This window comes from Callospermophilus lateralis, chromosome 16 (assembly GCF_048772815.1).
Source record: "Callospermophilus lateralis isolate mCalLat2 chromosome 16, mCalLat2.hap1, whole genome shotgun sequence".
NCBI lineage: Eukaryota > Metazoa > Chordata > Mammalia > Rodentia > Sciuridae > Callospermophilus > Callospermophilus lateralis.
The window spans coordinates 44,604,552-44,630,288 of record NC_135320.1 but is presented as its reverse complement, the minus strand read 5'-3'; the positions used below and the strand labels follow the sequence as shown (position 1 = coordinate 44,630,288).

The following is a 25,737-nucleotide window of genomic DNA, read 5'->3' as shown; positions in this document are numbered from 1 at the left end:
AAAGCATCCTTGGGCTTAGCAACTAGCAAGGTTTGGGTGACATGATGGGAGAGGAAACAAGACTGAAGTGGATGAGTAAACAGAAAACAGAAGGCCGATTAATCTTTTCACAAACTTGTCCTCATGGGAGAGGAAGACTTCACAGGGTCACTGAGCAAATTATATCAAAACATACATATAAAGACAGTCTGTCAATGGGGCATGGTGGTACACACCTCTGATCCCAACTACTCAGGATGCTGAAGAAGGAGGATTGCAAATTCAATCAAGACCTTGTTTTCAACAACAACAACAAAATAGCAGCTTGTAAATCAAAAGAAGTTGCCACAGAAGAAGTCTGGAATTTGGAACAGATAATCCTGATTTTAAGATCGGTTCTGTCACTTAAAAACCAGTTTAACAAGTATTCCATTTCCTCAGTTTAAAAATGAAAATATCTGTTCAATTTTGAATGGTTGGCATCAGGACTTGTAAATACTTAAGAAAGTACAGACAGAGGGCTGCCCCGAATAAGAGAGATATTTTTCTATAAACAGATCTATGCAGGATGGGAGTAGAAAATATAAACCATGTAATCTTTAATGTAAAAAAAAGTAAGGTTTTTACTCGTTTTTAAGCCTGAGGTTTCTGCATCTCTGAAGTTTTACATTTAGTTCCAGCTAAAGGAATCCTTTCTGGTGGTACTCATCAGTGAATGTCTATAATTCCAGTTATTCACGAGGCTAAGGCAGGAGGATGGCAAGTTCTGGGCCAGACTTGGCAACTTAGTGAGGTCCTGTCTCAAAATAAAATGAAAAAAGGGATGGAGATATAGCTCGATGAACATTTGTCTAGCACGCAGCAGGCCCTGGATTCAATCCCCAGAATTCTTTCTAAAGTTACCTATTGCTCTTAGACAATGGGAGTGTATCAAGCCTGTGTGGTGTAGAGACAAGGAGCCGAGTGGTACAGTTCTGTGGAAGACTGGAACATGACAAGACCATAAATCATGTTATCTGTTAGGATGTTAGTCCTTAGCTCTGATTTATACTTACTGTGAAAAGCCTATTACCATTCTGTTCTGCACCTTCAAAACCTCGAGTTGACTTTTTGTGATAGGTTTTCTAAAAAATATGATGCTTTGTAAAAGATATCTGGAGTTCAAAAGACCCAATATTACCTCTTTGGGAATATAATCATTGATTTCAAAAAGAAGTTTGCTAATAGGTTGTTATAAATGATAATCACTTTAATATGTAAAAAGGCCCAAATCTTTTTGATAGATGGAGGCACTTCAGAACTCAGTCTGAACACTTCCTTTGGTCCCAAATGAATAGTAAATTACTTGGTGATTGCAACAGATTCATTGTCTGAAAACATTGTCTTAGACATGGGAGTCACCTCCTTATATTAGGCTGTTTTTGATACAGGTTCCTTTCTATCTAACAGGTCTGGTCATAATTCTTTCTTTTTTTTTTTTTTACCTGCAAAACATAACATATATTGTATTCTTAATGATAATGATACTGTTTAAAGTGACCAAAACCATGTGATATGTTGACTAAGTCATATTTGTACAGAAGAATAATCCAAGACAGGGATATAAAATAAATTCTCAAAGGTAATTGTTCATGGAAAGAACTGGTGTCATGGAAAGAACTGTGTGTATGTGTGTGTGTGTAACTTTGTGTATGTTTTGTAAGTTATTTTATTCCTCAGTGAACCTCCTCAATAAATGGTGCTGATTCATTCTTATCAGTTCTACCCGTACTTATTGTTATAAGGATAACAAGGGCTATGTTATATGGGAAGTATTTCCCAATGTGTTAATTTTTTTAAAATGAAAGTTTTCCTTGATTACATTGGTAAACATTACATTAAACCCTGGGTACGCTCAATCCAGAGTTAAGCACATAAGGATGCTCACATGGGGAAGCCCAGCCATTTTGCCTGATTTGGTAAATAATCTGCTGAGATTTAGAATATCCCCATAAACATTCTGCTCCCTCTTGCATTTTTGGTAACATTTCCTCTGATGCTTCTCTCTCTCTCTCTCTCTCTTTTAAATAGAGGAAGTGAAAATGTATTTAGAAAACAATTTTGCTGTCACATTCATTTTTCTTTCTAGCAAAAAAAAAAAAAAAACACTGAAAAATTATTCAGAAGTCAGCAAGGCCTATTATAGCATATTTCAGAGCAAGAATGCTGATCACTCTGCCTTTCCCAAATCCTCTGTAGTTGTGGAATCTTTAAATTCTTTAGCATTTAAGATTCTCTACAATGTTGATCTAAACCATCCGTTTGGACTAAAAATTCTTCAAACTTGTGTGTCCTTTTCTACACTGGTGTCTTGGGTCCTACTCATCTCTAGATGTATAAAGTTGCTAAAAGTTGAAATCCTGCCCATTCTTTAGAGTTACATTCAAACATAACATTTTTCCTTAAGCTTTTAAAATGTCTCCAGTCAGAGTGATATTTTTTCCTCTCTCTGTAAATCTTTGTGTTTATATTTATCCTGGGGTAAAATTAATTTTCAACACACATTGGCAGTACCAGTGATGAACATGAGGAATAGTTAGCATGCTCATTCACAAACATTTATTGCATATTTAGTATGACATAAGACCTGGATTCCAGTACTAATTCTCCCACTACTCAACCGTGTGCTCTTGGGTAAGTTATTTTGTTTATTTTTTGCTAGTGCATTTTAATTATATATAATAGTAGGTTTCATTGTGGCATACTTCTATATGTATATATCACACTTTGATTGTATCCAACCCTTGCCCTCCTCTCCCCATGGTTGTTTTATATATTCGTCTTAAATATAGTTATTTGTAGCTAATTCTTACCCATATTTATTAACTATAATATCTATAACGTGGAGATTTTATTGAAAATATTTCTTGTGATCTCACAGGGGCATGAATTCTTCCTTGCACAGAACAGAGATATAATTGTCACTTTTTCAATTGATGAATAAATATCTCTCTATGTTCATAAAAGTATGTTAACTCTTGGTGAACAGAAGTAAAGGAAATATCTGGTTACTTGGAATCTTAGTCCTGAGTTTCTTTAATAGGAGCCATAGCTGCCTATTCCTTGAATTTTCTGTAATGTATCCTCCCAGGAGAATCTTCATAATATTAAAAAGACTGCTCTAGCTGGGTGCAGTAGCGCATGCCTGTAATCCCAGCAGCTCAGGAGGCTCAGACAGGAGGATCATGAGTTTAAAGACAGCCTTAGCAATGGCAAGGCGCTAAGTAACTCAGTGAGACTCTGTCTCTAAATAAAATACAAAATAGGGCTGGGGATGTGGCTCAGTGGTTGAGTGTGCCTGAGTTCAATTCTTGGTTCAAAAAAAAAAAAAAAAAAAAAAAGATTGCTCCAGAGTTGTTTCTCTTCTAGCCATGCATGGAATACTGTCGTCACTCTGAACAAGAACAATGGAGTGCTTCTTGTCAGTTTGGCTAGGCATGCTATGAGTGCACATCACAGCCTTTTCGACATGGTCAAGAACAATGGCTTGTGGATCTCATCTTTATTATGCTTAAAATACCAGTCAGAACACATTTTGGATAATTTCATGTTTTTCTAACATGGGGAAAAACACCAATCACTGCAGCTGAGAGGATAAAAGAGAAGCAAGATTTCCAAACACTGTGGAGTATTAGAGAGTAATTTGCTAATATCTATCAAAACCTAAAATCTGCATAACCTTTAACAAAGCAATTTCACTTCTGAGACTAGATTCTAGAGAAGTTCTGGCATAAGAAAGCAAAGTGTATGCACAGTGATGTGGGTTAAACATGACTTTTTTATCATCATTATTATTACCACATTATTTGACCTATCAAAGAAATGAAACAACCTAGTTAGACAAAAGGGGAATGATTAAATCGATTATGATATACCAAACACACACAAAAAATGTGATATACTACATTCATTATATAAGATAGACTTATAGATACTTACATGGAAAATTCATAGTAGATTACTTTAAAGAAGATAAATTATAGACAATACATGTATATATGTGCATATACATATATATGCACATATCTAATTTTTTTCACATAGGAAGTAATTCAAAAGATATTCATCAAACTTATGAATGGCGATCACTGGTAGTATTACCCAGCAAGGTTGTTGTGAGAATTAAATGAATCTAATATATGTAAAGTAATTATAAAATTACTGGCATATGGTGGGCATTAAATTTTAATTAAAAACTCTCCTTTAAGAAAACACATAGGTGCTTATTTTCAATTAAAAAAAAAAAAGATAAAATAAAAGTACAGCAACATGTACCAGATTAGTACCAGGCTACATTTCAGTCCCCATTCTGAAAACTAAGGCTACAGCACAGCCTCAAATCTCTTAAACTAAGCAATTCTTGGCGAAGGAGTAACACTTTGGAAAGCAGGTTGTTGGGATCAGTCTTGCCCCCTGGTGGTTGGTAAATGGCTAGCCAGAAAGTTGACAAAGCCCAAATGAAATCTTGCCCCTGATTTGTATCCCAATAAGAACTGTTGCAGCAATGACTTCCTAAGCTCTTTCACATTCATTACCTTAAAATTCTTATATTAAGACAGTAATTTTTCTGACATTGTTTGTATCAACAATCCAATGGCAGGACTAATTAAACCTGTGTTTTCTGTTCTTTCTGCTAGATTTGCCATGAACCATAAGAAAAATGAACCCTATGAATATTATACATTTGTATATAGTATATGTATAATGGATATAATATACAGTAAACATATATATATAGTTTAATCGGTTCATTTCATTTGTGTGCAAACCACATAATCATACTGGGCCCCACATTTTATTTAATTATTTACTGTTCTCTTGAAATTATTAAACATTTTAAAGCAAAAGGCCCTGTACTTTCATTTTCAGTTGGTTCCACAAAACACACAGTTAGCTCATTTTTAAATTAAACTCATAACTCCACATTGTATGCAACTACGTTTGTCCATTAGAAAAGAGGAGGAAACTAAGGCTTTGAGTGATTAATGAACTTTTATTGAGGCCCCACGGCTGGCACATTGTAGGCCCCTGTTAGAGTCTATTTACTGGTTGCAGAGTTTCTCATCTGTATAGGTATCACCTGGAAAACCTTCAAACATGCATATCACAGATCACATTCTAGGGCCTATTAAATCACAATCTTTGGAAGTATAGTCTTAGAATCCGCTCTGTAAGTAATTTTTCCACTGGTTAGAAAATAAAGTCTATATTCAATTCATTTCTAATGTTAGAATCTATATAGACCTTTATTCACCGCAGTCACTTAATAAATGTTATGCTGATTGTTATGATTTGGATATGAGGTCTCCCCCAAAAGTTCCTGTGTTAATGCAGGAATGCTGACAGATGAAATGATTGAATTGTGAGAGCTGTAATATAATCAGTCCATCCTAGTTTAAGTGGACTGGGTGGTCACTGTATGCTGGTGGGGTGTGGATGGAGGAGGTAGGGCACTGGTGGTTATGCCCTGGAAGGCTTCATTTCATTTCCCTTGTGTTCTCTTCATTCTTCCCTCTGCTTCTTGCCAGCCCTGGACCATGCACTGTTCTTTCACCACACCCTTCTATCATGAAGGCTGCCTCCATGTGGGCCCACAGCAATAGAGTTGGCCCTCTATGGACTAAACTTCTGAACCATGAGTCAAAATAAACGTTTCCACCTCTAAGTTATCCTTGTCAGGTATATTTTGGTCACAATGATGAGAAACTGACTTAACCCAGAAACTGGTAGAGAAGTGGGGTCATTGTTATGACTAACCTAACCATGTGGTTCAGAAGCCTCTGGAGCCGATTTGTGGGAGGAGTTTGTAAATATTTGCAGGCTGCAAAAGCCTTAAAATGTAAGTGGAACTTAATGGGCAATTCGGATGGGAGTTCAGAAAACCAGGAATATGGATTGTGCTCACAAGCTTCCAGAGGGAAATGAGAACTCTACTGAGAATTGGATTAGAGGCCATTCATGTTACATCCTGGCAAAGAACTTGGCTATATTTTGCCCACATTCTGAGACCTTTTGTGAGGCTGAATTTTAAGGCAATGGACTAATCTGATGCAGGAGATTTCAAGGCAGCGGAACATTCAGTCAGTGGCATGGATCTCACTGGCAGCATTTAGCCAGGTTTACTGTGAGAATCAGGTGCAGAAAGCAGAGCTGAAAGATTTTTAAAACTTGTAGTTTATCTAGAAAAGTCCATGTAAAAAAGCCAAGGAATGTGCAATTGTTGAGGAGGTTATAGCCACTAAAGAGATGCTAATTACTCTACACAGAGACAATAGGAAAGATGGCCTGACATCATCTCAGAATTTGCTAGACTATACCCATTTCAGCATAAATATACAGAAGAGAAGAGATCCTGGGGGCACCCTACTTGCACGGGGAGGCCTAGGAAGTTACTGTATCGCTTCAGCTGCCCAGGCACTCAGAGGCCTCTTCATCCATTATTCTAGGGGACCTAACTACTATCCAAGCTGACAGCAGACGTTGGCATTGTAACAGGGCTGAGGCCTTCTGGGGAACTGAGGCAGTGAAGACTACCCCCCCCTTCAAGGCCTGATTCTTGCAATCAAGTCAGAAAGATTTCAGACATGTTGTTCAGAGTAACAGGCATGAGTGTATTAAAGCAATAGGAAAAGGGAAAGGGTTACTTTGAGAACTGTGTTCTCTCAAAGAGGAGATGACAGTGTCCCTCTCCTAAACTCCAGTTTTATTTGGGTCCCAGAGAAGTTTCCAGAGAGCTCCATCCAGGTTCACTTTTTGACTTTTCACTGACAGCAGAATGACATTGAGAAACTAATGTGACTCCATTTTTGAGAAACCAGCCTCTACCTCAGAGCAAAGCCAGTCCAAGGAAGGGGGCGTGACCCTTGTCCTTGGAAAAACCCACAGAGCACTCTTAAGAACCCTGCTGAGTTGTTTGTCTGCAAATAACAGGAGAGATCTGTGGCTCCAGGTGTCCCTGACTCAGTTAGGCTAGGTGAAGACCCATAGCAACCCCTTAGCAACCACCAATCAGCATGAGACAGGGAAAACACCTGGGATGCCAGATGACCCCCCCCCCCAAGTAGTTTATGGTGCTTGATAACATGTTGGGAAACCATGTAGTTAAGCACATACTCCCCGCGTGGCTTAAACCAATCAGCTCAAAGGAATCTCCCTCTTGTACTAACCAATCACCCCTACCCAACTTGTTCCCGCCAGTGAATGTGCTAATCAATGTTAAGAGTTGTTGTTTGACTTTCCCGCGGCATGGAATGATTTGCTGTGTGATGTTGTGATGCATAGAGTGTACCCCCAAACCTATAAAATCTCACTGAACAAAGGACTGGGACTCACTCCCTGGGACTGCTGCATTGGAAACGGTGATGAGTCCAGGCTCGAGCTTGCAATGAAGACTCTTGTGTGATTGCATCAGATTCGGCTCTTGGAGGTCTATTGGGGTCCCACGAATCTGGCATTACAACATCACACTTTCAAGTCCCCATTGCCATGACAACTCTAGGTCACTTTGGCCCATGCTGACTGGTTCTAATTGGATTCTTAACCATAAATTCTCACAGATTTTATGGCTAGGAGGAATTATTCTTATCTCCCTGAATTCTGAGATCTGGTCTGTGAAAAGGGTCATAAAAATCTTCCTTTAGTGTAACATAGGTTCCTGTTATCAACACTATTGCTGGCCTCTATCTCTCCTGCAGCTAACAAACAGGTAGTTTTCTGAGGAATGTGAAATATCCTGTCCCATTACGCTAGGCAGGCAAATTGGTTCTTGGAAAAGAAAGCATGTGGTGGTGAGCACAGTGGGCCCATTTTGTAGGAATAGTCTCTTGTGCTCCCACCACTCACATCTGTCTGCCCCCTATCTGTATCATCCACAGGATACTGGTTCTGCAGGCATGCAGGATGCTTGAGTTAGGTCAGAGAGACTTCCACCTGATTTCAAAGGAAGCCTGGGGATACCAGGAAAAGCACCGCAGGATTGGAATCTCAGCTGGTTGCCCCTGAGAGGGTGATTCATGAAGCATGGAGATCTCAGAAATTAAGAGGTACTGGTAACACAGACTGTCTGCTGAGTAAAACTGCTGACTATGGAGAGAGCCTAAGTGCACTACAACCTGCAAGGCCAAAGGTACAGGGTTGCCCAAGCCCTTTGGAGAGAACATCTTGTACCCACATGTCCTAGGTTCTTTAAGAGCTCTCCCATTGGCCAGATGAGAAATTGATTAATGCTCCAATGTTAAACTGCTTTTGGCCACCCAGCCAGAAACGGTAGAAGTGTTCAACCACTTTCTATGGCCTCCCAGGGGGAACATATTCCTCATCCTACAGGGTGGTGACTATTAAGTTAGAGGTATAGACTGTAGCACACCAGAAACATGTGAATAAGAAGTGCCTCTCCAAAGCCTTCCTTTCTTGACTTTTACTTGGAGATTTAGAATCCAAGCTCTGAATCTAGGCAGGCTCTGCTCTCATCCCAGTCCAGGCTCTCTCCTTGCTCATGTCTAAGGTCCAGCCACATCTAAGATGGGTAATTATATCCAAACACAAAGTCCTTTCATACCTGTTATTCCTTCAACCTAAGCCCATTGTCGATACTGGTTCCTATGCCGCTTTCTCCGCAAAATCTTGAAGTCAGAATGAGTTGCTTCACTTTTTCTAGGCTCCTCTAATTGATTGATGGCTTGGGCCTCTGTGATAGCTGCCACTATTATCCTGTCTTAGTTGCTCACCATTTCTGGACACATCTTCTGGCTTTTCTCAATTGGTAGCTGTCAGTAAACCAGGGTTACAGTATTCATTTCTTGCCTACCAAGTGTCAGGGTGACCAAATCATCTGAATTGCTGAGGAGTTTCCTGATTTCAGCACTAGGAGCCCTGAAGTATATGTTTCACACAGTGGCAAGCCTATAGATGGTCTCTAATGCATCACTGAGATATTCAAGAACTCAGATCAACCTTTATAAATGAATCTCTAAAGACGTTTTCAGTGTGGGGCATTTAACATCAAATTCTCAGGAATTTTATGTTCTTAATTTAAGATGATGCATTATAGTCATCCCTCAGTATCTACTGGGGGGGGGGTAGGCACTTGTTCCAGGACTCCCTGGAGGTACCCAAATCTGCAGATGTTCAAGTCCCTGTTATAAAATTGCATATAACTTGTACACATTCTCTTGTATGCTTTAAATTTTCTCTAGACTACTTATAATGCCTAAGATAATGTAAATGCTATGTAAATAGGTTTACACTGCATTATTTAGGGAATAATGACAAGGAAAAAAGTCTTTACATATTTAGTATAAATGCAATTTTTTCTCTAATATTTTTCATCCATTGTTGGCTTAATTGGCAGATATGAAGGGGTGACTGTACTCCATACTGAAAATCTGTCTTTGGTCTTCTTATACTCAGAAATTTTATAGCCACTGTGGTGGGATACTCTAAATGCTTGAGAGATTATTTTTAAAAGATGGCTAATTTGAAAAGAGATGAGAAATTAAAATGCTGCTGGAAGTGTTGGGTAGGAAGGAAGAAAAATAAAACAACCCGAGCCTACATTAAACAGTCTTCATTAAAATGCTATTGGATTCATTCCTTTGTTTCATACAACTGTGTGTAATTATAGTATACAAAACCTCCAGATCTTCCTGCTATTAAGTATTTAAAAATATCTGTTCCAGATTTTCAAAATAAGTTTCTCATGTACAGTAATTATATCACATAAAATGTGCAATTTCTTAAGATTATTTTTATTACACTAACTTAAATTTAGACTGCTTCTCTTAGGTTGACTTAGTCATTTGTATAATGCTGCCTTGGGTATTTCCTAATAGGACAGGAAATAATTCTATTTGATATAAGTTCATGGATGCTAAACACTTGACCAAAAAACATTCAAGAAGAGAAATAAGAAAAATGGTTTCAAATTTTGGGACACCTTTCCATTTGTACAACCTTTGCTGTTGAAATAAATCTGCAATAGGGCTGGCAAGTCACAGGACATGATGACATGGTAGAACAAAACATGGACAGAGATTCAGAAGATACAGGGCTTTGGTCCAGTTGAGCTATCTGGTTCTTGATAGGGTGATAATTCTGTGTTGATAGCTTAGAGAGAAACTCATGAAAGTATTTGTCAAAGTCACTTCCAAGTGGTGAAGTTGAAGCCCCATGGTGAGATAGTTTAAATCAGAGGTGCACATCAGCCTAACTTGAGGGTTTCCTGAAATACATTTGGGCCCTACTCCAAGGCCAATAAGATCACAATCTCCCAAAGGAGAATATGCACATTTTTTTTTTTTTTGAAGACCATGCATTTATGACTTGCATGCCTTGTTATCAACTTCTAAGAGCGGCAAGAACATAGGCTTTTTAGACCGATGGCACCTGGAACAGAATCCTTTTCAAGTCTCAAGTCCCTTAATTTGTGACTTTGGAAAACTCACTAATTCATTGACTCTCAGTTTTTAAAAGAATGGCAATACAAACCTTTCTTTGCACGGTTCTTGTATAAAGAGAGGTAAAAAAACAACTAGGTCTGAGTAAATATCTTCAGGGGTCTGATAAGTAATCTAAAACATGAAGCTTGAAAGATAACAAGGAATGTTAGGAATTGGCTAATGGGAGAGTACAAACCCTTTTGTGTGTTTTTTATTTTTCTAAATTTATTTATTTAAATTAGGTATATATGACAGCAAAATGCATTTTGATTCATTGTGCACAGTTGCAGCACAACTTTTCATTTCTCTGGCTGTACACGAGGTAGTGTTACACTTCATGTGCAGTCTTACACGTATCTAGGGTAATGATATCCATCTCATTCCACCATCTTTCCTGCCCCCATGCACCCTCCCCAACCTCCCACCACCTTGTGCAAAGTTCCTCCATTTTTCTCATGCCTAATATATTGATTTAAAAAAAAACCACTGAACTAACATCACAAAACATAACTTTAGCCATATCATCCAGTTGTTATCTAATGTATTGACCAAATGAATAACCAATTCCTAGATAAAGACACCAAAAGAACTAATTCAGAGTATATAGCCAATAGTGTGCATAAAGTAAAATATGTCCATTGGTAATGACACTAAATTAAACTACCAAAGCTATCTTTCCAATTCCAATTTTATGTTCACATTCTATAGATGACTTTGTGACTCTCTGTATTTCTTAAATTCAATTTTTAAACATTGTTATTGACTAGAAATATTTGGAATTTCAAATAATTTGTTTTTAAGGGACAGAATATATTTTTAGCATAGTAGTTTGTGGGGAAGTTAGGCTCAACATGGTCTTTTGTTGGGAAATGAGGATGTTAGCTTAATAAATGTTAAGGCGCCGTCAGGACCAAGACTCTATGACTAAGAAACAATAACTCACTGGGTTCATCACATAAGAGGAACACTGACCAAATGACTCACAATCATTCTTAGAAGTAGAGCATTTCCTAATATATTTTGGGCAAATTTCCTTTATGTGAAATGTTTTCCGATTCCAAATTACAAAACCTGGCAGCTTTCTGACCTAGCTGAATGAGCTGCCCTGGTGCATCATTGTGGTCAGATTTTCTGAACTCCACTAAAATCTGAGCTAAATAATTTTATGAGGCCTACTGCTGATCTTTATTTCAAACCATGACTCCTGCACTTGTTAGACCTGCAGTTATTGCACTTAAATTTTAGTTTCCACATCCCTAGAATGGTGATAAGACTGTGTAGGACTTATCAGGAGGGTTAGGTGAGGTGATGTTTGTAAAGCATTTTCAGAACCCCTGGTACATAGTGCTATTCAGAAAGGCTGGCTGGCATTTTAGTTATCATTTCTACATCCACACAACTAGGGCCCTTTTGTCCCTAGTTGTTCTGGGAATCCTTGAAGTCTCTATAATTATCTGTGCCAGGTGTTTCTTGCAGGAGCCATTGCTGCTTGCAAAACCTCTCACAGGCAGTCATTGAAGATTAGATATGAACCAAGATGGAACTCAGTCCAAAGCCAAGTGTTATCCACCTCAACACAACCATTATGAGGAGAGGGAAGGTGTTCTATGAGCAAACCTGGCGTCCTCTTCCCTTTTACATTTTGAAATTTCCCTTAAGATTTAAATTTTTTTTCAGAAGGGTCCAACAAAACAACACATATGCGCGTGCACACACACACACACAAACACACACATAAAAAAATCCTTTGCTGTGATAAAGTCCAACTTCCTTAGCCTGGCTTTGAAGACTTTCAAAATCTGGCTGCAATTTACTTCTCCAGCCTCCCATCCTCATTTCTCCCCTTCTCTTTTGGTGTACTCCACTGCTGGCCATCTTGACTGTGACTCATGCATGTGACACCCTTCCCATCTGTATGCTTCAGCCCCAGATGCAGAGCTTTCTCCCACACTGTCAAATCTTGCCCCATTCTAGGGGCAAGATCAGACCTTGTGGAAAGCTTTCCAGAATACCTGGACCAAGTCAGATCCAAATTCATACCCCATCTTCATCTCTAACTAGCCCTATATTTGTGGATTCTTTAAATAAAATAGAAAGAATTCTACCCCCACTGCTGATAGGAGGACTGACTGTGGCAAACAAGGACCATCAGCACTAACCGCTAGTCTCAAGTGTATCAATTACTTCCTTCCTTGAACTGTGGTCATTTCTTCTATTTGCTTATTCATAGAAATGGGGTAGGAACAACTGGAGAGCTACTGGGAAAAAATAATTCAAGATTGAGAGCTCCTCATCCCATTCTTTACAACAAACAAATTCTAAGATAAGTTATCAATGTTAAAAATGAACTATCAGCAACAGATGAGTGGAAGAAAAAAGACAAGTGAATTTATTTACAAATTTAAAATTAAAGAGGGCTTTCGAAATTGGATACGGTAAAATAACCAGATGCCAACAGATGAAAATATTGATCATTATAGCTAATTAAAAATGCTCCCTGAGTGTAACTCAGTGGTACAACACCTGCTGAGCAAGGGTTCAGTTCCCTAGCACCAAAGTTCAATGTTTCTACAGCAAGCAAAAGAATGATAATAATAAATACTGAAAAAAATTAAATTATATCAAACCAAGATAATACATATTAAACTTGGATTATGAAGGTCTAATGTCCTTAATTTATAAAAAGCCTTACATGTCAATTAAAAAGCTGAAAACTCCAATAAAAATTAGGTAATGTAACTCAGTCAAGTACACAAACCATAAATATGAAATAATCAATTTCATTCATAAAAAAATCAATTTCACTATAAATTGAAGAAAAAAGATACCATTTTTTAAACTTATTCAACTGGAAAAATTAGAAAGTACCCAGTGGTGGTCATGGTGTAAAGTCATAGGCCTTCTTATGCACTGTTTTAGGGATGTAAATTGGTGCTACTTTTGCTGAGAAAAATTTAGCAACATTTACCAAAATAAAATATGCATGTTCCCTTGACTCACCACTTCCAGTGCTATAAAATGAACTGCGAAATAAATTTAATATCTGCAGAGATGGCAGGGGGTGTAACTCAGTGGTACAGTGCTTGCCTAGCATGCATGAGGCCCTGGTTTGATTCCCAGCACTGAGAAAAGAAAAAATAAGCCTTCAAAGAAATAAGCTAATTGCAAATGTAATGGAAAAAAAGGTTATCTACTTGTCAATAGATGACTGATGAATGAAGTTATGACACATACAAAACATAGAATTCTACAGTTATTTTAAAAGAATGACATTCACAAAGACATTTCTTAGAAATATTAAGGGAGAAAGAGCAAATAAGGAAGATGACATCATTTATATAAATTTGAAATGAGGGGTGAGGAGGTGGGGTGTATATCCACAGGCACACATAACCTTAAGTATTTTTCATATGTAAGAAACAAGTGGTTAGTTTTGGAGGACCTAGATGGAGAAAGAAAGAATAAAGCAATTTTTATGTTTTTCTGAACTCTTGGAAGGTTATACTTATGTCCCTTGATTCCACCACCCCACCCCCCGCTATTTTTTGCAAGGCTCAGGATTGAACCAGGGGCCTCTGTCATGATAGGCAGGCCCTCGACCACTGAGCTATATCCCCAGACCACCCCCCAACCTTGTTTTTTGAAGATGCTATTCATGAAGTAAAGTTGATTCTCAAATAGCTAATGTAATATGAAATCAAAAACAGGCCTTGCCCAGTATGAATAATAGAAAGTTTGCATTGATTTTCCTCTGTGTCAAAACCCTGGGACTGCAGTTCTTTTCCATGGGGTATTTTCTGGCTGTTGTAGTTAGGTTCCAAGAAGTATCTGCTACAGTGAGAAATCTTGCAGACTGGCATATTAATTTTCCCCTCAAACTACAGTCATGTGTAGCAATTAGAGTCCATCTAGCTTGGGTAAGCTCTGCACAAACATGAGGATATTCTTAGCTTCATTCTCTTGTTCACTGGACTCAAGGGCAGAGCTGCTGATATTTGTAAAATGGGAGAATGGATGATAAAGAAGTGGAAGGATGTAAAGAGGGATAGGAGAACAGAAGAAGTGTCTTCCTGGTCAGATAAGCAGATTCTTCCCCTGCCTTGCCCTTGAGGCAGCACCCTCATTTTATATGCTACCAGTCAACAAGGCAGATGCTGAAGCTGCTCTATTTCACTCATCCTGGCTTTCTCCTATTCTGTTGGAACCTGCTTCTAAACATCTTGGATTGTCTCGAGAGACAATTGCTCTAAGAAGCCCCCAGCATGTACACCAATGCTCAGTTTCTTTTATTCATATTCATTTCCCTAATTTTCTACCTCTGAGCACAGAGTTTGACACAAAGTCCTGTTTGTTCTTTTGTTCCCTTTTGACCAACATTTGGCTTAAACAATCCAGCATTTGACTCATTGTTAATATCTTTCCACAAATGTACTGAGTGACTGGATGCCCAGCACCAACATAGGACTTGGGCCTAAGTTTTTAGCCTTACATCTAAATTTTATCTACATAATAAACAACTTGTCTACTGTAGACCTTTGTTCCCACTCGTCAGCTAGGAAAACTAGAGAGGTACAGAGGCATTTGAAAAGATATAATTTATTAACTGGATTAATAAAAGTACAATTTACTATGATGTTTACTATATTTCTTAGAATGAGAAGTCCATACATTAAAGATTGGAACTCTAGTAATAGATAAAGTAACAAATATGTCACTTTGACAGGGGGCACTTACATGGTCCCAAGGGCATTTGAGAGAGGTAGAACTGACCTTCAGAACCATTTGTGATACCTCAACCCTACCTGCAGAAATGATGTAAAAAGGTCACATAAAATTTACCTCAAGCATCAGATACCGCTTAATTATTTTTGAAATGACAACATTGCTTTACATGGTCCCACTATCACATAACCTTTATAAATTGATATCTTTTTTCCTCATGTGAAAAATGTGGCTGTGAGTTTATCAGCTGCAGAAATTTGAAGATATTCAAATTTACAAATAATGGGAAAAGTCTTAAGTCCTCAGCCCTAACACTCCACTGCGACCATCAGGGGCACCTGCACAGTCACACTGGGGCTATCAGAGCTTCCTGCCATCACTTACGTCATGTAGGTAAAAAACGTGCTGAGAGGCTCCAAGGAATGATTCCGGAAATAGTCAAATTCTCCACACAGCTTTTTCCTCATCTCAGTGTCAATTTTGGAAACAGTAAGAGGATTTGTTTGATTAGCCAAGAAATTACCATAATCAGTGGTTTGAAGATGAATTTTCAGATCTGAAATGAAAAGCGGTCACAAATCAAGTTAAATTTTCAGCATGCATAAATAGCTTTTTCAACATTAATTGAACATGTAGTAACTTTAAAGTAAAACACTTAGTGTCTTTCTAGATTTTAATATAACATCTATATGTTATTTAAACTTGCGTGTTCATCTCTGAAGCCATGAAAAATTCTGTGTAAATATGCATATTCTAGCACACCAAAAACTTTTCCAATTATCTCAGAAATCTGGTATCTTTTCACAGAGCTAGAAAGAAAGAACAATAGACACCTAGCAGAGATGGTTTTACCTGAGCCAGTTTTAGTCATTTTGAAGTAGCTGTTTGGGAAACTGTTGAGTGGATACTAAATCTCTGTCCCAAATTGACAGAAAAGAAAAATGTATTAGTAATCACTCCCATGGAGGGGTAGCCATCACTGCCCCATTTCAACTCCTTTCATTATAAATAAAGAACCCAAAGCTCAGGATGGCTAAATACTGGAGTTATATAATGGCTGAAGTAGGACAGGAGATGATACTTCTGTTAAAAATCCAACATATCAACATCATGTCCACCAGACCATGCCATGCATTCTTTAAATGTCAGTGGTTTGAGTTATTAGATGATTGAATTAAATTCCAGCTTCTTCTTTTTGGGGGGCAGGGATTGAACTCAGAGGCACTCAAGCACTGAGCCATATCCCCAGCCCCATTTTGTATTTTATTTAAAGACAGGGTCTCACTGAGTTGCTTAGTGCCTTGCTTTTGCTGAGGCTGGCTTTGAACTCGAGATCCTCCTGCCTCAGCCTCCTGAGTAGCTGGGATTACAAGCTATGACGGCACCTAGCTAAATTCCAGCTTCTTTTGTTGTCATTTCCTTCTGAGAAAATTCCACCCCTCAAACCCAGTGCTGGGGCTAGAACCCAGGGCTAATGGTATCTCCATTAATACATAATTTTGATGCATCAGTTAAAAATAAATATTTATACATAAAAAAGAAGAAATCATGCTATACAAGATAAATATATACAATTTTTAATGTCAAATTTTATAAAAGGTGGTAGAAAAGGAGAGGTAAGATGAAGTAAACACTGGAGCGTCCTGGAGGGCTTGGTATCTGTATCCTGGGAATAAGAGGGAGTCACTGTGGTCTATGAATTGAGAGCCTTCGGGGAGGGTGGATCTGGCATTAGGCAAGATGAAGTTCTTAGTGGCTGAGATACAGGATATGGGCCATTCTTCTTTGGCATTGCAGGTAGATTTTGCATTGAAAGTCTCTTTTATTTGCTTGATCATATAATTAATGAATTCACTTAAAAACAGTTATGCTTTTGTGTGTGTGTGTGTGTGTGTGTGTGTGTGCGCGCGCGCGCGCCTTGTTTCACTTTTATTTTGGCAGTTCAGATTTTTAAGTAATTTGACAGTTTGCATTCTCAGCACCAAGGAATATTTGCCAACAGAAGTGACACAAATGGTATTTCTTTCAAAACCACGATATTTTGCTCGGTGACATATGTTTCTTCTAAGCTAAGCAACTTTCAAACCTCTCAGTTGCCAGAGAGATGCTGAAGTTTAATGTCTCCAGTGTTTCAGGTCCTGTAGGAACTGTGGAATCAGGAGTCAGTGGAGAAGCAGGTAGACTACAAGACACCCTCTTCCCAGCTCCAAAGTAATCCAAGAGAACTCACATGTGGATTCTAAGGAAACCCTAGGATATGAAATGTTTGCTCCGAGATGATGGTAGATTACTACTAATAAAAACAACAGTGCTCATAGATTTATAATTTTCAAAATTGGTTCACTTAATTTTTTTCCCTTGCATTTCTTTAAATGCGTATCTAAGTAGGGATGTCAGTAATAAGACTTTGTGGTCAAATAAGTTTGGAATAAATAGGCTTCTTTATTTCAGGAATTGAAAGACTATAAATATATGTGTGCCTGCATGCTTATACATGGGTAGAATGTAAAAAAGTGTCCTCTAAGAGTTGCCGTTGCCTAGTTAAAGGAACTATCTGAGATCACTTGACTAGTCAATGAGTCAGGACAGGGAAGTGAGACATCATGATCACCTTCTATTAATGTGTTGGCAGATCATTTTTAGAGTAGTATTTTTTTTCCCAAGCAGTGTCCTGCTTCAGCCTCTGTATAAAAAATGAATGTCCAGCCTGGTGTAGTGGTGAACACCTCTAATGGCAGTTACTGAGGATACTAAAGCAGGACAATTGCAAGTTTGAGACCAGCCTGGGTAACTTTGCCAGTTAAATTAAAAAAAAAAAAAAAAAAAGAAAGAAAGAAATTTAAAAGGGACTGATGACAGAACTCAGTGGTAGAGCCCTGCTGGGTCCTACTCCATATAGTGACCAAAAAAGTGTGTGTCTGACCTTCCACTCTACAGGTAAGGCTATGTCAAGGAAGCACATTAGAGGTGCTTGTCCAAGATGCTATCACCAAGTGGCCCCCGTCCATTCTCGCCTCCTGCTGGTGCTGAATTTATGGAAGTTATCTGACCTTTCATTTTTCTTTTCTATCACTGAGTTGTACCCCCCGTCTCTCTCTTTTTTTTTTTTTTTTAAGTTGGAGATGGACACAATACCTTTATTTTATTTATTTATTTTTATGTGGTGCTGAGATCAAAGCCACTGCCTCACATGTGCTAGGCAAGCGCTCTACCACTGACCTACAACTCCAGCACCACTCCCATCAAGACCCTCTATCTCATATTTTACTATGAGAGAGGGTCTTGCTAAGTTATAGGACAATTTGGCCTAGAACTTGCCACCCTCCTGCCTCAGCCTCCCAAGTAGCTGGGATTACAGGCCTATGCCACTGCATACTATGTTTCTGAACTCTGTTTCCTCGCCTACAAAATGGATATAGAGGGCTGGGGACATAGCTCAGTGGTAGGATACTTGCCTAACATGCTCAACTTGATCCCCAGCACCACATATACACAAAGTATACTGAGTATCAAATCTATGCTTGCAGGCTATATCATGGATTAGAATAAGTAAGATGACAGTCCTTTCTTAGTGCCCAGCTCCAAATAATAGTAGTAGTAGTAGTAGTAGTAGTAGTAGTAGTAATAACAATAATACTGCTATAGGTAGGTCACTTTTAAAATATTTTGATTCAACTGGCTTAAAACTTTGGTTATTATTCTCTAAATCAAAATTTTTCCAACCAATGTATTGGATTCTACCATCAGATCTAATAATTACTTAGACTTTTAATAAATATATCAATATCTGTAAAACCAGACATGTTCCTCCACTTTTATGAAGCTATTGCCATTCATGTGATATGGAAACTTCAAAGTCTTCTTTAGTGTTTTTTTGTTTGTTTGTTTGTTTTTTAAATGCCAAATCCCTTGCATTTCTTCTCTGACTTCTACTCTTTATTTTCGGGTTTAGAATGACTGACCTAGATTATTGTGTCTACCTCTTAGGTTTTTCTAGGTGTGTTTTCCCTCACGTGTTTCCAGCCTCAAGTTTAATCTTTCTTAAGAATTGTTTTGCTCCTTTAATGGTCTAAGAAGGAGTTTAGAGCCTCTTAAAATTTTCGGTAAATTATTGATGACATCCTCTCAACCTGATAAGTATTTAGGTAGTAAATAGTGTCTTGTTGTTCTTTACACTCTCCACGGCACCTAATAAAACTGTTGTCACATAGCTGTGCCTCAAATCTTTGGTTTAATTTGTGATTAAAACCTGGTGAGGCAGGCGTATAGGGTTCAAATAAATTGGTGACAGTCAATAGGGACTACATGTTCCTTGCTTCAGATAAATGGCAGGAACAGAAATACAGGGTTAAAGTTTAAGTTAGAGATGATTAAAAGAAAAAGCACTGCATGACTTATGCTTAAGATCAATGGTATAAAGGCCTCTCCAACTACTCCATTGTCCAAGACAAACAGCAAAAAAAAATCAAAGGATACAAATAGGTCAGACCACAACTCCTTGACCCCAAGTACCTGACACTCTCGTTTAAATGCATTTCCATGTTACAAGATACACCCACAGGGAGGACCTAACACAATTTTACACACATTTTTAACAATATTCAAAATGAGACAGGTGCATCAAGAGACTGCAGCATAATCATGAATACTGCTATGCAAACTAAAAATATCCAAATTCCTAATCCACCACTGTATAAATGCTCTGCACTCTGACTTTCTTGTCACTCTGCCTGTGGAGTGGTCACTTTATTGCCCGGCTACTCTGTATATGAAGTAGCCACCTTGCTATACTAATCAATGCTATAAATGATTTTTTCTAACCCTTTCTTCATCAGATTTCTATCCTGCACAAGTTTAAGGACCCACTGAGTCAGTGACACTGGGACCAGTAGACCAGCAGTCACATAGCGCTTCATTAGTACAGTATTAACAACATTGCAACTCAAATGATTCTTATTCCTAGAATGAGTATTTCCAAAAGTGGTACCCTTTGAAGGAGAACGGAATTAACTAGTCATATGCCAAATACCACTATCCAAGACCATGCAATGGAAATAACCATTTCAGGAATTCCAGCATCTAGCAGAAAAGGATTCTTGTTGTACATGCACTCCAATTCCCAGAAATACTTAAGATTGACAGTTTACAAACTATCTTCAAATATTTCTGATCCTCTCCTGAACTGGGAGTTAAGCCAGGGAGATACTATCTCAGTATCAGACAAGAAAGTACCCATGCTAAAGGTTGAACAGCCCACTTATCCCATAGCCAAGAGCTAGAAGAGCCTGACATAAGACCAAACATTTAGACATTTCTTCTTCTCCTCTTTTTTTTTTTTTTTCTTTTTAGGAGAGGAGAGACAGAGGAGAGGAGAGACAGCAAGAAAAGACAAAAGAGAGGGAGAAAGAAAGATGGAGAGGAAAAAGGGAGAGAGAGACTAATGAAAGAAGAGATACAATACAGAAAGGAAGGAGGGGGAATGTTTAGACATTTCTAGTGTTCATTTTGAGATTCTTCCTATGCAAAACACAGTCTTGTGCTCTAAAAGGCAAGAGAGAGAAAAGTGTCAAGAGTATTTTCTGCCCATAAAAAGCTTATGATAAGGTTGGTGATGTAGCTCAGTGGTAGAACGCTTGTCCCCGGCACCACAAAAACAAAACAAAACAAAGTGACAACAAAACTGGCTTATAGTGTAGGAGACAGAGGCACTTACTCACTCATGAGCTAAGAGTCTAACTTGGATAGTCTCTGCATCAACAAAGACAACAGAGACAAGTGTCCTGCTCCAGTGTGACACACCTATGCAAATGTCACCGATGCTATATAGCATTAGATTCATTGCAAGTTACATTGGAGCACAAATGAAAGACTATCAGTTCTCCCTCACAAGGTTATAGCAGTATTAAAAGGTTGATAGAGGAACAGGATTGAAAGGAGACTTTAAAGGGAGTGAATGTTCTTCAGGCAAACCACATGGAGAATGGAATTTGTGATTGAAGGAATAGCTTTAGAAAAAGCAGAATGTGCTGAGGAAGTTCTTGAGACCAGCCAGACCACTGGAGGCTTTTAAGCCAAGAGAGACATTTTTTCTGCTTCATGGAAGCCATTTGTGGATATACATTTTTAATATAAAACAGAAAAAAATAAGTGCTATAATTACAAATAATGTCTTAGGAATCATGGAGAAGGTTCTTTGAAATAAGAGTCTTCTACACATATATATTGTTTAATTTAAAAATAGGTAGTAGGTATATACCACATGCATGCATGCAGGCATACATACACAAACACACAGGTAAACAGTGAAAGTTCTAGACTTGTCATCCACTCATCTACCACTGCTGCCGCTTATTGCCTGCCCCAGGTAACTACTATTTCCTGTTTCCCTTGGATCCTTTCACACTGTCTCTGAATCTATAAAATCATATAGGACACATTTTTACAATTTATCACTCTTTTCTATTCAAGAGTATCATTCTACCCCAGGTTCTTCCTCTCACTTATCTCATTGAATATATCTCCAGTAATGTTTTCATTCCTAACATCTTAAGAGTGCTTCCTCATGCTTTCCCCATTTTTATTGCTGCAGAATATTCATTATATAAATCTTACATAACTTATTTTAACCAGTTCCCTACAGAGGAACATTCGATTTGCTTCCATCTTTTGCTATTCCAAGCAATGCCACAGTGAGGTCTGGTATAGCTGTCATCTCACATGTGTGCATGTCTGTTTGTGGGACGCGGGATTCCCCGAGGCGAATGTGCATTTATTTGTAATTTCGGTGGGTACTGTCCAACTCTCCTCCTTAAGGATTTCTTATTTTTCTAATATTTTCATTCTCCACTTTTAAGGCAAGGACTGTATCTTATTCATCTTTACTTCCTTGGCCCTAGCTGGAAAATGCTAAATACATGATTACTGAATTAATTCGTACCTGACAGCATAGTTGGAGAAGGACGGAAGGAAAGTCAAATCTCTTAAAAGGAATGTAATTGTTAGTGAGATGTAATAGGCTCCCTTCATTCCCTTTCCAAAAACATGTGTAAAGGGGAACAAAATAAAAACTCAATCCAGTTCTCTCCCCATCCTGAGAGACAGTGAACATGTTTGCCATATGTTTTAGAAAAAGCCCATATATTACTAAACTTTACTAGTTTCACCATCTTGTTTTTCTCCAAGAGGAAAGAATATTTACATGACAGCACACTTTTAATTAAAATCCTGATAAAAATAGTAAGGCTAATTTTAAAAAGAATACAACTTTTTTTTTTTTTTTTTTTTTTTGTACTTTGGAAAGACTGAGTCCCAGTGACTGGATCAGGTGCCTATTAGTCAGGGACAGGCCTTGGAATAGATGAGCATTTCTGATCACACTTGCTCCCTTATACATGTGAACTAGCACAATTATGAATACTAAGGCTTTCCACAGCTTTTCTGGGGTATCTTGGTCTCTTCTAAATTTACCTGAAGGTTTATGTGTTCCTTGTAAGTACTGCTAATACAGTTTGTTGCTATCTGAATACTTTTAAATATTAGAGGACTTTAAAGGACTAAAAGCAAATTCTACCTTTGCCATGTCAGCTTTTCTTTCACAGAAAGCACCTGCTTTACCATGTAGTACTGTAATTACACAGTTACCTTCTCTTCTTTATCCATAATTTGTACAGTACACACTTTCTGCAAACATCAACAGAAATCCTTAAGTCCTTAATTTCTATCCCCCCAAAATGCCCTTGACTGATCCTCAACTCTGAATCTAGCTCTGAAGGTGGCTGGGTCTCTCTAAGCACATTTATGGATGCAACAAATGCACTGCTTTTCAGTTATTTCCCAACATCCTGGAAAATCATCGAATTTAAAGCAGTCCTTATTATTTTCTATTATCAAAATGGAGTTGATATCAATTCAATCCAAATATTTATGCATCTTCAACTTATACTCAGGGAGTAGTAGCATTTTGGCGGGGAAAGAGACACAGATTATTTCTCTCCTCCACCGCTGACAGTTTGTAGGTTGATCACAGCCATTCTAAGTCTCAGTCAACTGTTAAGTGAGGACGTGTGAAATTCTTATTTAGATTCATTTATTTGTGTATTTGCAGCACTGGGGATTGAACCTGAGGCCTCACACATGTTAAGCAAGTGCTTTGCCACTGAGCTACATCCCCAGCCCTAGATTTATTTTTTTCAGCAGCCATAATTACCCAAACGTGGTTTGATGATTCATACTTAATATTTCTGGGAGCCTCCAAATGTAGATTGGCATGCAGACTCAAAATGAATAAATGAAAAAAATATATATTACTGAGAAGGTAGAAATGATGAGATGTTAAAGTGACAAAGCAAGGTGTATATGGCAGTGTTTCTTAAACAGGGTACAAGGATGGGTCCATGATCCCCTGACATTGTATGGAAAATTGTATGTGTGCACATATACATTTATTTCTAAGAAGCTTCATTCTTGAGGTCTCCAAAAGGGTCTGAAAGTATTCTTTCTTTCCCAAATTGCAAATGAAGCTTCCAAATTCAGCTGAGTACTTATTTAGATGCTAGATCTGTTAACCTCATTCCTTAATTCTCTCCCTCTTTCAACAGAATATTTTGGTCAAAAGGGCCCATAGCAGAAAACATTGGGAATGACTTTTAAATTCCTAATTTTAATCTTTTTTTTAACCTATTTGTTTCCTAGAATTCTTTCCATGACTTAAGATATGGATTTTCCATGGTTTCTCTCTGAATTTTCGTAAGCAGGCTAAACACTGTTTTTGGTATTGCAAAGATATTTTGTGTGTTGGTTACATTTAAATTTGCATTTTTTTACCTCATTTAAAGGCTTGAGTGAAAATGAAACAGAACTTATTTAAATGGCTTCTCTCAGAAGCACTTATTCTGATCTGTGTTCTTTGTCATATTTATGCAGATTTTTCTATACATGATTAACATTCTCCAGTCACCAGACTCCTAATTTAATGTGCTGAAGAGATTTAGGATTGGAATTGTATTGTAATTACTTGTAGCCAACAGAATTAGTTACCATCTGAAAGATTCCAGCTGTTTCCACTGTTAAGGAAAGGACAGGGTGTAACTCAGTTTGGGTGTTTAACTCTGGCTTTAACTGGTCACAACCATAAACAAGTGACCTCAGCACTCTTCTGCTCTACCTGAAAAATCTGCAAAGTCACCTTCAGAAGACTTTTCAGTTTGTTTTTGCCTTTCCTGGGAGGCTTTATCCTTAGTGCTTACAGGTTTCTTTAGAATAATCTGGAAGTTTTAAAGCATTTTATTGACTCTACAATTATGCTTCAAGGTGACCAAGTGAAGCTTGTTCTTAATAATAAAAATACTACTTCAGATATGGGATCTTTGATAAGGTTTTGGGGGAAAAAATCTCCAGTTTAAAGGTAATTTCCATATACCTTGTTTATTTCTCCCTGTAACTCACCTAAATGGGCATTTGCCATCACATGTTACAAACGGGGACTTGGAGGCACCCATGAACACATGGCAGAGGTCAAAGCCAGGACTTCTGAATCCAGGGCTGTGCTCACCACCGACCTGATTTTTTTGCATTTTTCCCCCCATTGATCCTCTGACAATTTGGTGAAACACTTTTCCAAATACTGTTTATAAATAAGTAGAATGAAAATACATAGGATTACTAATATTTTAAAATATAGATATCCAAAATTTTTAAAATAAATATTGTGCTTCTTTAATAAGATGTTAAAAATCAAACTTAAAGGATGAGTGTAATCTTTACTCTTATTCTGGCTTCCAAAAAGAACAAAACATAAATGATTTTTCAAGGTATCTACAAGAACGTTAAATGGATATGAAAATATTTTTGTTTGTGACAAAGCCACAGGTACTGCTTACACCAACCACCTTGATTTGTACCCTACGTTCATGATGAAAGGAAGTGTTACATTTCACTTAGATTTACTGGAGATCTATTTTTTTTTCCCTCTTCCAAGTTCATAAATACCCCCAAATCTGGACTCCAGAAACAAGAACCTCCTTAGGACCCAGACCAATGGGATCATAGTCCCTTCTCCTTGCTTCCAGGGAGCGACATCATTTCCACCTTTCCTTTTTAAAGGGTGAGAAGAGCACACTTACCTTCCAGGGTCTCACACTGGACCAGGTTGATATAGTCCTGCTGGGTCAGGAGGTTGGCTTTGCATCCTCGGACCAGGCCCTCCAGGTAGCCATGGTCCACATTGAAGTACAGCTCCGCGCTCTCAAGCATGGGGAAGGATCTCAGGGGATCAGGCTGAGCAGCTCCGAGGCCTGGTCAGCCTCTGTACACTTGCACCAGTCTGGAAAGAGTGCTGGTGGCACAAACAGTCTCTCAGCTGGTCGTCAGGACGTTTGTGACTAGTTTCCTCCAGTTTCAGTGGCTTTCAACACTCTATGCTCAGCCCTGTTTTTATGGCAACAGTGAGTGAGCCATATGACCCAAGTAAACCCTGGGAGCAGATCCTACTGGGAGGAAATTAGGACCTAAGGGGGAGGGGGCGGGGGAGGGGCTCCACTCTTCCCTCCCAGAGCACCAGCCC

General features: G+C 38.2%; 1 protein-coding gene across 1 annotated transcript in view; it reads right to left on the bottom strand.

The window, feature by feature from the left end:
- The window catches only part of Atp6v0d2 (ATPase H+ transporting V0 subunit d2), a 44,818-nt gene extending 19,391 nt beyond the window's left edge, over positions 1-25,427 (bottom strand). Inside the window, exons 1-2 of the mRNA XM_076836239.1 lie at positions 25,298-25,427; positions 15,561-15,732 (exon numbers count right to left, since the gene is read on the bottom strand). Of these exons, the coding sequence (XP_076692354.1) occupies positions 15,561-15,732; positions 25,298-25,427 (302 nt within the window). The remainder of the gene's footprint in view (positions 1-15,560; positions 15,733-25,297) is intronic.
- Between the last annotated feature and the right edge of the window lie 310 nt (positions 25,428-25,737).